The sequence below is a fragment of the Argopecten irradians genome, chromosome 1, assembly GCF_041381155.1.
Source record: "Argopecten irradians isolate NY chromosome 1, Ai_NY, whole genome shotgun sequence".
NCBI classification, from domain to species: Eukaryota; Metazoa; Mollusca; class Bivalvia; order Pectinida; family Pectinidae; genus Argopecten; species Argopecten irradians.
Window position 1 is genome coordinate 10,014,059 of NC_091134.1, and position 16,016 is coordinate 10,030,074.

The 16,016-nt window shown below is 35.3% G+C and overlaps 1 protein-coding gene across 1 annotated transcript; it reads left to right on the forward strand.

Annotated features, from left to right (window-relative positions):
* The first annotated feature begins 3,902 nt into the window (after positions 1-3,902).
* LOC138309475 (alkaline phosphatase-like) lies at positions 3,903-15,250 on the forward strand. The gene is made up of 10 exons (XM_069250685.1): positions 3,903-4,395; positions 7,956-8,176; positions 9,582-9,756; positions 10,095-10,264; positions 10,972-11,094; positions 11,391-11,487; positions 11,901-12,041; positions 12,615-12,806; positions 13,578-13,700; positions 14,249-15,250. Exons 1-10 carry the CDS (start codon positions 4,344-4,346, stop codon positions 14,536-14,538), a joined length of 1,584 nt encoding a protein of 527 aa, XP_069106786.1. The 5' UTR covers positions 3,903-4,343; the 3' UTR covers positions 14,539-15,250.
* The last annotated feature ends 766 nt before the right edge of the window (positions 15,251-16,016 follow it).

Below are 16,016 nucleotides of genomic sequence, written 5' to 3' on the forward strand. Positions count from 1 at the left end.
ATAGGACTGGAGGAAAAAGGGTCAATGTGTCAAGCTAATCGACACTATGTAAGTTATGTTTTATGACACAGCTTCTTCAAGTAATCCAATGTACTGACTAAATTTTAGACTGTTCTTTATCAACAGAATATTACGGATCAAATGGGTTTAAAAGATATGTGGATTCATATTGGGGGACGAGTTATTTTCGGGGAGACAGGGTAGTGGGATATGCTGCTGTTTTCCTATTGCCCTTTATCTTTGAAATCTGAAAATAAATTATTCCGAGAATGAAAATACAATAGAGGCGCGACTTTTTTTTACTTCATATATGATACGATAAAAAGAACGGGGATATGTTATCATTAAATAAATATTTTGAAAGAGTTGCACTACTGTATATTCTCATAAAATTTCTTTGAAAAAATAGATCCTGTAAAAAGACATTTTCGTTTTCTTAGTCGCTCACTTAAAATTAATATCGCAGATATATATAGCATATATTTGTATTAGAAATGGATTATAAAATATTTTGCTGGGACATTTGGAAAACTCAACAAAATTCAAACATACAAGGTCATTCCCTTTAATATCGCATTATCAGTGGTAAATTCAAGAGTCTTAGTTTTGTCTAGCGAATTCACCCATTTACTTTCTTGTTTATTTTCAGCTGATTAAAGATTAGGGCCTCCAGGGTGGGCAGCGCAGCTCCGAGAGGATCTTAGACTCATGGCGAGATGTAGGACTGCCATTCTTCTACGCACAAGTGGGCCGATGTGCACACCTGATACAGACGGCGTGCACGAGCAGCATACATAGCGCACAGGTGATGACTTTGTATCGCCCGCTTGGTGTCGCGACCAATCTATCGCAGGTCAGCCAGTAAAAATAATTGTGACGATAAATCCTCTTTTGACACGAATACAGGAAAATCCAAAATGCATCTAGTAGATCCTTACCTAGATGGATAACATGTTACCTCAAGAATACTACTTGTGGATCGAGGTGTGCATTTTCTAGTTCACACCATCAACCTGATATCAGTTTATGATGTGTACATAAATAGTCAGACCTTTAAAAACCATGGTCGTGAAAGTCACCTATAATATTGTCCATTTTTGACTTACATCTGGTAGCTATAGGGTCGCATTCCAAATGTCGATATCAGAAGACTCAATTTCACGGGTTGTACGTAATACGGAACATCATCAAACAAGGGACAGTACTTAATACAACTATTTAGGTATTGGTTGATCAGATTCTGTTTTTTTTTTTTTTTTGCCTTGTGACCCTTGAAAAAGGTCATTTTTTTTCACGCTTTCTAGATAAGATAAGGTGTATACTGACGCTTCATATATTATCTATGGGGTGGAATCAGTATAAAGGATATTGCTGAGGGGAATATATTCAATTGTTACAGAGTCTAATGGAACCGATCGACAGGTGTAATATAGCTACGGCATCGCGGCTCATCAATCGCACGTGTTTCTATTCTATGTCCAAGCAAACATTGTAGGCACCAACAATTACCACCTATACAAAGTCTACGATGCGTCCTGATTGACCAGCTGGCGTCCTGTGGGAATTTACTAATGTACCAAACGACTAAAGCCAGATGCTTTTTAGGCAGGTGTTGATCCGATCATTTTAACCACCATTAGTAAGAACAGATAGTCTGGTGGGGGGGCTTTCTAAATAGAAAGCCAACAATTCAAGCTGTATAGATCATATTTCTGTACAAATAACAATTACATCAATTCATTTTCATAACGGCTTGACCGGCAAGTCATATCGTGTAAATCAGAAAATTATTACATTGTTTGTTTTCCTTGTCGCATGAAACTCACTCAATACGTACAGAAGATAGGTAATGAGTATATCGGAGTCTCGCTTATCATTATTGCATTTCAAATGGTGATTGCTGTATATTTTGTACTCAGGAGTTTGTTAATGACTAATGCAACAGACTGATTTTAGAGGTAAATAAACATAAGTATGTTTCTTCTTTTCTTGAAATGTGATAATATTTCTTCGAATAAAAATATGTATGTTATATACTGAAGTTATTTGTTATATTTTCAGAAGTTATTTTCGCATGTCGATTCATCTAGTCCTGCGATGTCGGTCGAAGATTTACAAACCGGACGTAACTAGCACAAGCACGCTCCGATATAGTGCACATGTACATGAACACATCATGCATGTATTATCAATTTACGGCCACTCTTTCCTGCATTTGTAACATACGAAAGTTTCACTATGTGGCCATTGATAAACCAAAAGTTATGGAGCACACGGAGACAGATCGCTGAATGTATATTTTAAGCACAAATTGGACATTATTACACCTTTAGGCAACGTATGGGGACAAATGAACCATTTCGAATGTTTTAGTTTCTAGAAATATCGACGTCAATATTCCTTTCAGTGAACTACATTTGCAACACAAACAAGTTGCATTCTTCAGGGTGCCGTTCTTTGACCTGCACCTTTTCAATTTTTTACAAGTTTATGCACACTACGAGATTGTTCTTTGGACATTGTTTGAAGAAGAACAACATCTATCTATTATATATAAAAAAATCTACTTTTACGTCAAATCTAAAACGGTGATGGTTGACTAAGTTGGGTGGTAATACTACGGTAGTCAGGATGACCGAAGATTATAGTTACAGATTGTTGACTTGTTATAGCACTGCCAGATTTGATTTCGAAATATATAACTATTGACACCTTTAAAATATTTTTAAATAATGTTTTTTGTTTTTTTTAATTTGATAATGTATCAATAATGTTCATATCGAATAAAAATGAAATTATGATATTTGTCTGTGCCGCCTAAGGATCAGTCTTGAGACAAATAGAAGATCGAAATCCTTTTTTTTTTAGTTTATTTAATTCAAAGCAAATCTGTCATCTGTTAAAAGGTAAAATGTAAATTAAGTAATTAAAGTTTATTTAGATTATCATATGACGCAAAATCGTATCGAAGCGTGAACTAGAAGTAGTCCGATCCTACTCTGGGTTTGTATTCATACGTCGTTGCGTTTACGCTAATTTAACGCAACTCCCCTCCCGTTGACTATATAGGGGCATATGTAAATATAGTATGATTTATGACATTTTTCACTAGTATATTTTGCCACCAGAAGAACTTTATTCTTGCATAATTGGCATTTTACACAATTAGGTCACTGTAACCTACATGTATTTTTGAGAGAAAGTCATATTTTCCCATTTCTTTTATTTTCAACATATCAATGCAATCAATCAAATATAATTCCAAAATATAGTTGGTTCTACCAAACTGAACTAATCAGAAAATTGACTCCCGTTTAACCCCCATAATTTACATAGGGTCTCTGACCTGACATTAATCTAGAACGAATATACGTTGCAGGCCTGCTGTACCTTTCGGCTTTCTAGTAGTCTTTTGGGCTACAATATTGCAGCTAACCTTTATCATATGTCATACCATGATGTCCTAACCCCCGGGTATCTGTAAACAAAAACAACATGACACTCTTCCTTTGCGTAATTTTCGTATATTTTTTTCAACTGTGTGCCACTTTATACACTTTTACATACAGGCACATAAGTTATGACGGGGTTCGTTATATCTCACTAGTATATATATGAAAACCTGTCAAAACTGTGAAGTACTGTATATATTTATACAATGTACAGCTGCTTACTATCAAAATGTCCTAGTTAGAATGAGTAACATAAACTCTCCCTATCCGTTTCTGACATAATGTAAACACAGGGGTTCGATGCATACATCGTTTCAGTATAGTTAGATATATAATTTTGTATGTAGCGTCTTCATAGCACATCAAGTTGGATTCTGGTTGGAACTTCGTAACGTATCCCTATGTACGTGCTTGGTACATGTACTAATAGCTTATGCATCAGTGACCATAGCGACCTGTATGTTTCATAATAGTTAATCACACTAGCTACCATACGGAAGCATTTACACACGGCTGCGGTTAATGCAATGGTTTATGAGCGACCAGAATCACATAATTCATGCATTATCTACTGGGACTGAGAATTGGCGAGCAGTGTTTTCTACCATAATTCTGTATAAGGAAAGACTCGAACTAAGCAACCTAGGTACTATTTTCTTTACCAACAGAACCGCAATTCCAAACGTTTGAACTCCAGAAAAGACTTGTACTTCAGAATTCGTGTAATATCTCGGCGACTGTGACAAACATCAATGCCAAAAGAGAAGAATGAATGCACTGTCTATTGAAAGCTGGATGGACTGAAACTCAGCTAGCAGATTCTACTTACTATCAGACACTGGGTTCCAGACAAAGTTATATGTATTACCGTTGATCTATCGGAAGTTTACTATGAATCGTTGGATAAGCCTAGTGAATCTTCTTACACTTTGTACTATAACAGGTAAGTGTTGTCGCACAAGGCAGATACTAACTTCAAATTAATTTGAGATTTTGTTCAGAAAACACTGACATTGATCACATTTCTTGCCATTATCTATTCAGATTTTCCTCATCAGATAGTCAGATAGTTTTACCAGTCTATTTTATCGACATATCGTACACACTTTCTCTATAATTGAAAGTCTAGGAGTCAATATGGAATTATTATGAAATAAGAAAAGGAACCCTTTTACTAGCAAAATGATTAAAAGAAGAGACACGACACACAATATTTGATAATTCTGATTTAATGGTAGATTTTGGTATCATTGGGCGCTGATAAAAAAGAAACGGTAAAATGTCCGAAAATCTTTGTAAATAATTTCTTGAGAATTTTCCGAAAAGTGGTTAGGTTTTTGTTTAGTATGTAACAAATTTTTATTGTAAATTGTGTTAGAGGGAATTTCCCTTTAGCTCAGTCAATTCCTATAAGCTGAGATCACGGGGATCTGAGAATAAGTCACAGTTTATATCATTGTGGACCCACCAGAGTTCCCCAAAGACCGTTTTAGGCGTTTTAGGGATCTAGCTAAAATTAAAATCATACTCTAAATAGTACTACACTTGTATATACGTAAAGGGCGGAAAGCTCCCCAACACAAAACTTCTACCCCACCTAGCTTGCTAAAATCACATTTCTAGCAAGACTTAAAAAAAAAAAAAAAAGTTCTACCGTTGGAAAGAGCGATGCTATCCCTTTCAAAATCACCCTTATACACATCTATACAAAGCGTCGTCACTAAGACAATGAACATGCACACACAGAAATACTTTGTCACAGAATCGGTCATTATTTATTATCCAGGGCAGTATAACAAATGTAATTTTGACCCTGCAATGCTCCATGAAGTTTATGACAAGTTGCATTGCCGTCCATATAAATTGTCAGATCAGTAGTGCAGAAAATGTTTTCGTGAATTACAACTGTACGTTAATTATAACAACTATATAATTGACTAATTTTCGGACTATTGGACCCTCGGACTATTGGTCCTTCGGACTATTGGACCCTCGGACTATTGGGCCTTCGGATTATTGGTCCTTCGGACAAAAGGGCCTTCGGACTATTAGACCCTCGGACTAACGGACCTTCGGACTATTAGGCCGTAGGGATATAAGGGTGCCGGCTTTATTTGTAGTGTTGTGATAATATGGGTTACATATACTCAGCAAACAAGTAACATACCTGTTAATACAGGTAATGACCTCGATAGTGTCAAAAGCGATAAAGCCCGCGATAATTCAAAATTCTTTCGAGTATTTCCTCGAAAGAAAAGACCATACAACATCTTAAGAGTTATAAGCTAATTTGTTAGTTTCGTGACAAATTTTGATATACCGATAGTCATACGTCTTTTTACTTTCGTTAAAACAACATTCTATACATACCATGTAATATGGCGGGCATTAATTGTCTCCCTTGTTTGAATGTGTAAAATTAGAGTATTTTACGTTTTAAACAAAACTAACCAATTAAAATAGTATCTTTATATAAAATATTGTGCAAAATTGTAATCTAGAAATAAAGATAGATTATTTGCTATATTTTTTTAAAATTTCTATCGAAGAATTTAAAAATACGATTATCATCAGGGGAGAAAACAGCTATGTTTTAGTATAAAGAATTTATTTCTAACTTGGTGTCTGAGAAACCTTACAAATGTGATGTATTTCTGGAATTCGACTAATACAGCCGAATACAATTACAAAACCAAAAATAATGTTATGACTTACAGATGGAGGAACGCCTTTTTCAAAGATAGGTTTCGCTATATGAATTAAAATTAATCCTATATATACATGTAGGTACATGTATAATCTTTAGACCATTTTGAATGCATACAACGAAGTTAGTTGCTTAGTTTGACCAGGAAAATACTCCCCTAAAAATAGAGCGAAGTCAAGCTTTACATAGAACAATGATGTATTTCTGTTCCAAAATCAACAAATACAAATGAAAGCGTGCAACAATATGTCATATACAGTGTAGCAGTGACAGTCCTGGCACGGTAATATTTAGTTATAAAAACAATTCGAAGTGCGATGGGTTGTTTATATCTATATATCTTATCTCATACCTACAGTTGTAATACTGGCTGGTCTAGGGCAATACACTCATGCCGCCTGAGGCTGTATTACATGGCTACCCATGCAATAAAGCCTCGTGACGTCACGGCGTCAACAAAATATCTATTTCCTCGGTAAAATTTTAATATTTTTTCACAAACTTGACTGGTTTTACCATATAAGATGCAAACAACGGATTTCAAATTTAAAATACCTCGTACATTTTCCTGTATGAAAAATTGACTTTCACTGTGGATTTCTTCGAATTCATTTCAAAATGGCGGGTTATTGTAGTTGTAAAATTGCAATAAAATGTCGAGGTATGAAAGAAAAATACTCTTTCATAAGTGGATATGAAGGAAAGGGATATTCTAGCCTCGGGATCACAAAATGTTGTAAAACCCTCGGCAAGCCTCGGGTTTTGCGACTTATGGTTCTTATTTTGCTGCATGCCATCTCTGACTTTCATTTCGTAGAGATACCGTAGCGTGTTGTCGATTCCATTCTAATTTCTTCCTCTTTGTTGCCAATTAAGATATTATTTTTTCTCTCACACGCTTTCTTTCAGCCATTTTGTTTAATTTTATTACGCAGCAATGCGCTTGCGCGAAACTTCGACAACCCAACCATCGCAGCTTTATTTGCATGCTATCCTGTCAGTCTGACATTGTAATAATTTCATAAATCAAGGATTTTCTTCAATTTTGTATCCAAGACATATTTGTTCAATCACATTCGCATGAAGAAATTAAATTGAGGTATTTTTGATATGTTTTTTTTTCATCTTTTTTTTTCGTTTATCGGGTTTTACAAAAAAAAATATATTTATTAGGTTAGGCGAAACCTAGGGTTGTAACAATACATCGAAATATTGCGATTGTATGCCTCTCAACTCGATCAATCGATGGCAATTTCAAAAAGTCACTTTTCCATGCTTTTCAATCCAAACGCAAACACCGACGATGTTCTCAATCACGATCTTCATTGAGTTTGAGTTGGTACTGATGCTAGCAGGTAAAGGGAAGTAACTCTAAATCAATACTGCACTAGATGAACGTCATGGCGGCTAATTCAAAATGACTCCACTTTCATTTTTGAACAAAATAATAGCCAACTAAAATAGTATCAGGATATAACGTATTATCCAAACCTAACATCTAGATATTCAGATAGATTTTTTATGTTTTTCTACTTTTTATGGAAGAAATTTAAAATGCAATTATCATTAGGAGAGAAAATGAATTTTTGAAATGCGTTTTAGTTGTACCTCAATAACAGTTGATAACGGTTTTACTTTACGTAATTCTGTAATTCGATTTATGCAGTCGGATACAGTTTATTGAATAAAAGTGTATTTGAAATGTAGAAATTAATCGTTACGGGGGCAAGTGTTTATTTTTTAGCGATTGAAAGGAACCATTTATCAAAACATAATTTTAAGATATATCGTTTCAGGCTGCACAAACTGGAAACAGCTTGCACAACATGAACTTGAAGAGGCGTTAAACCGGAAACAGAACACCAACAAGGCACGGAATGTGATTTTGTTTATAGGGGACGGAATGGGCGTGTCTACTGTAACGGCGGCTAGAATCCTGAGGGGCCAAACACAGGGGGCCACGGGCGAAGAAACCGTTCTCGAGTTCGAAAAATTCCCTAATGTTGGATTATCAAAGGTTGGTTTTAAACTCCATTTTTGGAATTCATATAAAAAGGGAATATTAGTATTCAACATACCTATATTCCAACATCTAAATAAAGGTGTGTCTAGGTTGTGTATGGTTGTTCTCGTACTTCAGCTACTACCGTAAAAAATGGTATAAAAGGAACAGGTTGCGATTTCTGGCGAGGTTTCATTTTGTTCTCGTCGAGGTCTGGTTTCAATATTGAAGGAGTTACAGAACGTTCAATTACCAAATGTACCGCCTCGATAGACAATAGACCAAAATTGATGCACGTTTACTATCCGATTAATATCACGTTAATACAAGTTCATAGGGGAATGAGGTTGAACGAAGTGCTGCCTGCAATACCGTATCTATGTTCACATGATCTGAGAATTAGTTACAGAATATATGGACCATTTTTAAACGTTTTAGAGGACTAGACCTTTAAAACGTTTAAAAAGGTCTTAGGGCACTCTGATTATATAATCTGTAACTTATTCTCAGATCCCTGTGTTTAAAAGTACATGTAACATTAGCATATGCACCGCACTGCCTGGTCAGTTGTCGTCTTGTATTTTTTTGAATTTCTTACTGGATTATGCTTCGTATTGCGCCGGTTAAAGTTTCGTTGCAAGTTATCAAAATAATGTTATTCGTACCAACTGATACTGATTTATACATGTATGTCAATATAAGTGTATAAGTCTGGACAACCATTTTGAGTGAGAAAACGCTGGATTTTAAGAATTTGAAGAGACAAATGAGGCGCATGCAGAACTTTGATTTCAATATATGTATATGATTGTAAATGTTGTGATGTGTATAGACAATCTTTCCAAGGAAAAAAAAAAAACCCGTAGTAATTTTGGAATACACAGGGACCATTTAAATCGGTCGGGAATACGAGGTCAAGGGTTCTGGCACAAGTTCTGAAATGTTGTTAATATCTCTTACAACCGATATGGGTTTCTGCATGGGGATTTTGCTGTAGATACATATTTCAATGGTATAAAAATTGAACTTCAAAAGGCCGAAGTGGCCAATTCGCCCTTAACTTTTCCTTTACTCCATTACTTAATATATTGTTGTGGATATAAGCTATACATTTCGGAAGGAATACAGTGTTTTGAGAACTCAAAGAGGCCCAATGGGCAAACCATGTACACACATAATCAAGCATATTGGTAAATATACATTGTATGAGACTTTCATATGTTTTATCCAATAAGTAACGATATACAGTCATACCATACTATATGTACAGTACACCAAATTCCAAATTTACTTATTCGGAATGCTTTACCTTAAAATTGAAAAAGTTTTCAAATTCAGTTAATATTGGTGGGAAGTATTGCCGCCCCTCCGAGTTCATATCATCACACTGATTTTAGAGTTAAATTTGTTTTCATTTTAGACCTACTCAAATGACAAGCAGACGACAGGATCGGCATCCACTGCTACAGCCATGATGTGCGGAGAAAAAACAAACTATCGTCTGATTGGTCTAAATGATCGTGCCGTTGCTAGGGACTGTCCGTCACAGTTCGGCAATGAGATCCCGTGTGTCTTTGATTGGTTTCGAGAGGACGGTAAGATGATTCATATATATCGTAAAGGAATTTAATCAATATGGCATACCATTGCCGAAATCTTTCTTAAATCAAATGTAAAGGCTAAAGTTAATTAAAAAATAAATCAATACCAAGCTGAAACACATCAGCTAAAACAACCTTATGTATCGCATGAAAGCAAATTTATACTGAAACCAGAAGATACCTTTGGAGGTCATCGAAAAAACATTCTACATTATAAGCACAATTGATGTGCAGGCGTTTTTTCCCCAAAAAGTATATTAGAAGTGAATACGGTAACAATCGAATTTCATTACCACAATTAATCAGCACATTGTCTATATCTGTTGAAACAGGTCGTTCAGTAGGCGCGGTCACGACATCACGTATCACACATGCCACGCCCGCGTGCGCGTACGCAAAATCAGCGACGCGTGACTGGGAGGGAGATTCTGAAATGATAGACGTTACGGGAGGTTGTATGGACATTGCTTCTCAACTCGTATACAATAACAGTTATGCAAAGGTAATGCATGGATAGTAATGTGTGACTTGTACACTTCAATATTTTATAGAAATCTTACAGGACTGGCATATTAGTCAATGTCACCTTTTTCTTTGATGCGCACAGATATTGCACTTTCCACGTCCTCATAAATACAATGAACAAATACTCATGCTATTTTTAATACTATGCTGGAACAAGACTGGAGACAATCCGTATGCCATATTAAAAACAGAACAATACTCTCCCCCCCCCCCCCAAAAAAAAAAAAAAACGTATAAAAGACCCATCATTTGGATTGAATTTAAAGCTGCTACACCGCTGATGAATGGTATTTTTCTCTATCAAAAACAGGAACAGACGAATTCTATTTGTCTTCTGTTACAAAAGTTACTTATTTTACCCCATTGTCATGATTGAAAAGTTTTTTCTTATATTACTTCAAGATAGAAATATTAAAAATAATTAATTGCTTCTAAAGTACTGATCGCACATTCACCAAAAGCAAAACAAGTTATTTTATATGGCTTTGGTGTTAATTAGTACTTTTGTGTGAGTAAGACATACAATTACACGAGTAAACACCAAGTATTATTCAAATGATGAGTACATAGTTTATGTTCTGTCGGCTGTGGAGCATCTTAAACCAACGTACATGTATATAACTATCCAGCACCTGTATAAACTAGGGTTTCAGCGAAGGTGTAAAACAAGTGTTCTTACTGTAGGTGATGTTAGGAGGAGGAAGGCGGTATTTCCTGCCCAGAGGTCACCAAGATCCCGAAATTAGCCGAGATACGGAAGGGCACCACGCTAGCTTACAACGGTTAGATGGTATCGATCTCACCAAGGTATACGTAAGGACAACGTACATATAACACGAGTTGTTTCCCGTTACACGTTTGGCGACGACATTGAATTCCCGGTACTGTGCTGTGTGCAGAGTATCGAAGTTTCGGCAGCCTTACAAATAATAATAAGTTTACGATATCGTCCAGATGCATTCAATTTAAATTTCACTAAATACAGAAGTAACATCAATCTTTTATAACTGGTGCTACGCTGTCAAACCACATTTGAGAAAAAAACCTTTGAAAAAAAATCGAAGGAAGATTTTTATATGATTCTGTAAATTTTGTTCTATAAGGTTTGGAAAGAGAAGCACAAAGATTCAGAGGCCGAATATGTGTGGAACAAGTCTCAATTTGATGCTATCGACGCTTCCAAGACGGATTATTTACTTGGTAACTGTCTCTAGATGTTTAAAAGTGTATGCTATTTGTATGAAATAAAATATACTCTATTTAGTGGTGTTCATACTGGGAGCTACTAGTGTCTCACTTGTTTCGTAACCAACCATATTAAATCCATGTTCGGGCTTCCAGAAAATAGTATTACTCACATGTCTATAAAGACATAATTTAAGCAGGATGTATATGCTTCAAATATGGTTGAGAAAAAAGTATATACAGAGAGCTCGTTTTATTAGAACCGCCACTGCCTCCGTTGAGGATTAAACTCACAGTGACGTTTTATGTTGAAACAATGTCAACATCACCAAAAGGTATAATATGATTTGTTTTTGTGTTAATATTCTGTCGATATATTTCCCATTGTTAATGTACTTTGCAATTGTTTACCATTTTCAATAAACAAGGATTATTTGAGCCGGGACACATGCAGCACGAGTTAGACAGAGACAATGGTACACAAGGAGAACCTTCACTGGCAGAGATGACGCGAAAGGCAATTCAAATTCTTCAGAAGGACGAAAAGGGGTTCTTTTTAATGGTGGAAGGTAACGCTTATATGTTGAATAAAAGTAGTTAGTAAATATTTCTTTGCCAATTGACTATTTCATTGAATCAATGGGCATCTGTCGAGCTACTCAAATATCACATATACCTGGTACAAGTGTATGATGTGGTACCGTGAACAGAATTTCAAAAGTCCGTGTTATAATAATAGATTTTTTGTTAAACAAAATATGATAGATAAGTCATAAATAATGCGAAATGGAACTAAAGGTATAGGAGTATTTTTGGTTTGAAAGTGTCATGCTGTAATATTCTCGAAGATTTAAACACTCAATAACTGATAATGTTGTATGTTGCATACTACTTTTTCTCACTTTATCTTGGAGCCGCGGTGGCTAAGTGGTTAAAATGTCCCGACATATTACCACAAACTCTCTACCTCTGGGTCGCGAGTTTGAAACCCATGAAGTGTAGTTGCCAGATACTAACAGCTGGTCGGTTGTTTTTTCTCTGGGTACAGTGACATTTCTCCATCATCTAAACCTTTTACGTCCTAAAATGACCCTGGTTGTTAATTGGATGTTAAATTAATCAAACCAATATTTGTTCTACAGAGGGGAGGATCGACCATGCTCACCATGACAACAACGCTAAGAGGTCGCTGTATTCGGTGCTAGCTTTAGAGGACGCCGTTAAGGTTGCTATGGAGATGACAGATGAACGTGAAACTCTAATCATAGTAACGGCCGATCATTCTCACGTCTTCAATATCGCCGGCTACACAAATAGGGGCAATGATATATTTGGTACGTAACTGTCAGAGAAATCCATCATAAGGTAACCAACCTGTTCAATAATCAGAACAAGGTAATGCTTTTATGTGTGATAAATAAAATCAACGATGAGGTAATGTTATATTGTTTCAGAAAAAAAAGTTCACTTTCCACAAGAATTTTCCTAAAAGAGAGTTCGACATGACATTAATGATACTAAAATCAATTCGGTGTCCTCTGATGATTGGGTTTGTTGAAAGATCATTTTGCATTATCATTGAAGACGCAATTGCATTTATTCAAAAAAGGATTAAACGAAAGTGAAGTACGTTTAATAAAACTGAAAATGATATATTTGATAGATATTATCAAAGCAATAAACTGATATCCAAAAGAAAGTTAAAAAATAGCCAGATATTAACAAAGATTGAACACGAAACCGAAAGTAGAATATGTTTTTTCTATGTCTTACATTGTCGGTTTTAAATACATTCCTCTCTTTTACCGATATTTGTATGTAAAGTTTCAATATTAATCACCTTTAGCTACCAACAATTTGACCATCAGCATTACAGAATGATCAACAAATTATGAAACAATATATTGTGTGCTCTAATGTTTTATGGTGCTAAAATGTAATAACCTTATATATCTCTTTCACAATCTTATTCAATCATATTGCATTATCAAATGATATTTTAAGCTGCAACCGTGTAATACAACATCATTCACATAATCCGAATAAAAATGTAATGTTAACCTGTGAAGATTTGATCCTTAATCAGTCCTTACTTAACATTTTAGGTGTTGTGAATAACATTGGTAAATCCATAGCCGAGGACGGTATACCGTTTACCACTCTACTCTACGGTAATGGGGTCAGCTATGACTGGGGGAAAAGGGTCAATGTGTCAGCTATCGACACTAGTAAGTTTTGTTTTATGACATGCTTCTCAAATATTCAATGTCTGACTAATTTTGCTCTCTTTATCCTAAAATAGTAATTCGTGGATTAAAACAAAATTTTATTTTATTTGTGAGTTTTTGTCGATAAAGGGTCCCACTTAGGGAGAGGGTGTGGGTAGACATGCTGCATTTTGACTAGTTTCCATTATATCTAACATATAAAAATAAAATATTCTGAAATGAAAATAAAAACAGCTCATCTTTTAATCATATTTGGTTGGAAACATTTGATGTCATTCTCTGGGATATGCTACACTGTATTATTAAAACATTTTGTCAGAAAGCACAAGAATTTCATAAATTTCTTGAAAAAATGGCTTGATAAAGACATTTTTCATCTAGTCAACTTTAAAAGATATACAATGTATTGAATTGGATAATAAAATATTGTCACGTTTAAAGCTCAACATATTTTCCATCCTCCATGTCATTCATTAAAGCGTCGATAGTGATATTCAGGTGTCTTTTTGTGACAACGAATTCATCTTTCACTTTCTTGTTTATTTCAGCTGATAAAGATTACCTCCAGGTGGCAGCAGCTCCGAGAGGATCCGAGACTCATGGCGGAGAGGACGTGGCCATCTACGCACGCGGGCCGATGTCACATCTTATACACGGCGTGCACGAGCAGCATTACATAGCGCACGTGATGACATATGCCGCTTGTGTCGCGAACAACAAATATAGATGTGAAGATAAATCCTTTGACGAATACAGCAATGCATCATGTAGTTCCTACTCTGTGATAAATATACTTGTCGGAGGTATTCTTATAGCACTGAAACTGATACAGTTGTGATGTCTACAGTCATATAGTTTACCTTAATATTGTCCATTTGACTTGGTAGCTATTCCATTCCAACGGTCGATAGAATTAATTCCGGGTTGTCAATTCGGAACCATCATCAAGGACAGTACTTGATACAACTATTTATATTGATCAGATCTGTTTTTAGTTTGAAAAAGTACGGTTCCTAGATAAGTTGCGTATACCACCGAATGTTAATTAATCATATATATGCATACATTGTTTTTTGTATTTGAAATTATGAGAGAAAATGTAGGCTATTCGAGAATTGTTTTGTAAAAAAAAGAAATATTTGGCTCGTATTGATATGTGTTCTTTAAATCTCAAAAGTTGTAAAAATATTAGTTTGTTAAAAAACTGTCACTTAAATACTAATAATAAAAAACAGAATTATAATAAACGTGTTCAAAATATAGTTTGGTTTTTACATTGTATACAACTCTAGATACTAAATCGACTGGATAATAACGTTACACTAAGGTGCATGATTCACGGAATCGAGATAGATTACATGTATTTATAAATAATACATTCTCAGGTGATACTGATATTAATTGTTCTTTATTCACAATAACCCTCAATGATTTCTGTAGACCTATTTATTTTTGCGACTGCTTTCCCTCGTGATTTACTTACTAATGACTTTTACACGATGTTTTTACACCGTAATTTAAAGTATTCATATTGTAGAGAAATGTTTTTATGATCTCCCCATGAATACGCGAAATAATCGCACACGAATTTACGTCGGTTTATAGTTAACGATTTTGAATTCATTGTTGAACATGCATTAAAATTTTGTATTTATCAGGATACTTGTGGAGGTGTTGGATTAATATAAAACCTTACATGGGTCTGTCAAGTGAACAGGGATATCTCAACCCGAGGCTTGCCAAGGGTTGATATAAAAATCTTTCACGAGAATTTGAGGTATATCCTGTCCACCTGACTGGCCCAGGTAAGATTTTTTCTCCCATACTTTAATGAGGCAATGGTGAAAATTCAGTTGTCATGAACGTCGCTGTCGTCGCATGTATTGATGACGTCAGTGTCTAGCGCGTTTGAGCTGTCTTTTCCCTACCCCGATAAAAGACTAACATTGTATCTTTTCCCTAGCAACCGCGGGATAACCCTGTCAAGTATGGGAGAAATTTCACCTAACAACGCCTTTTAATAAGTAAGTAATTGCCAAATTTAGTCGATACCCCGATATCACTGTGTTACAAATCGTTTAAAGATTATAGGAACTAATATTGGAATCCTAATTTGTTATTTTGATCCACAAGGATTAATATGTCAACAGAAGTTTACATGTGGCTCTTCCAAATCGATTGATCTGCCAATCAAAATAATATGATTGTAAATAGGGACAGCTCTTACATTCTTATGAACTTGACGAGGACAAACAAAATGGTTTTACAATTTTATGGATTTATTTATAACTCTGCAAGCCCTGTTTTTACACGCCT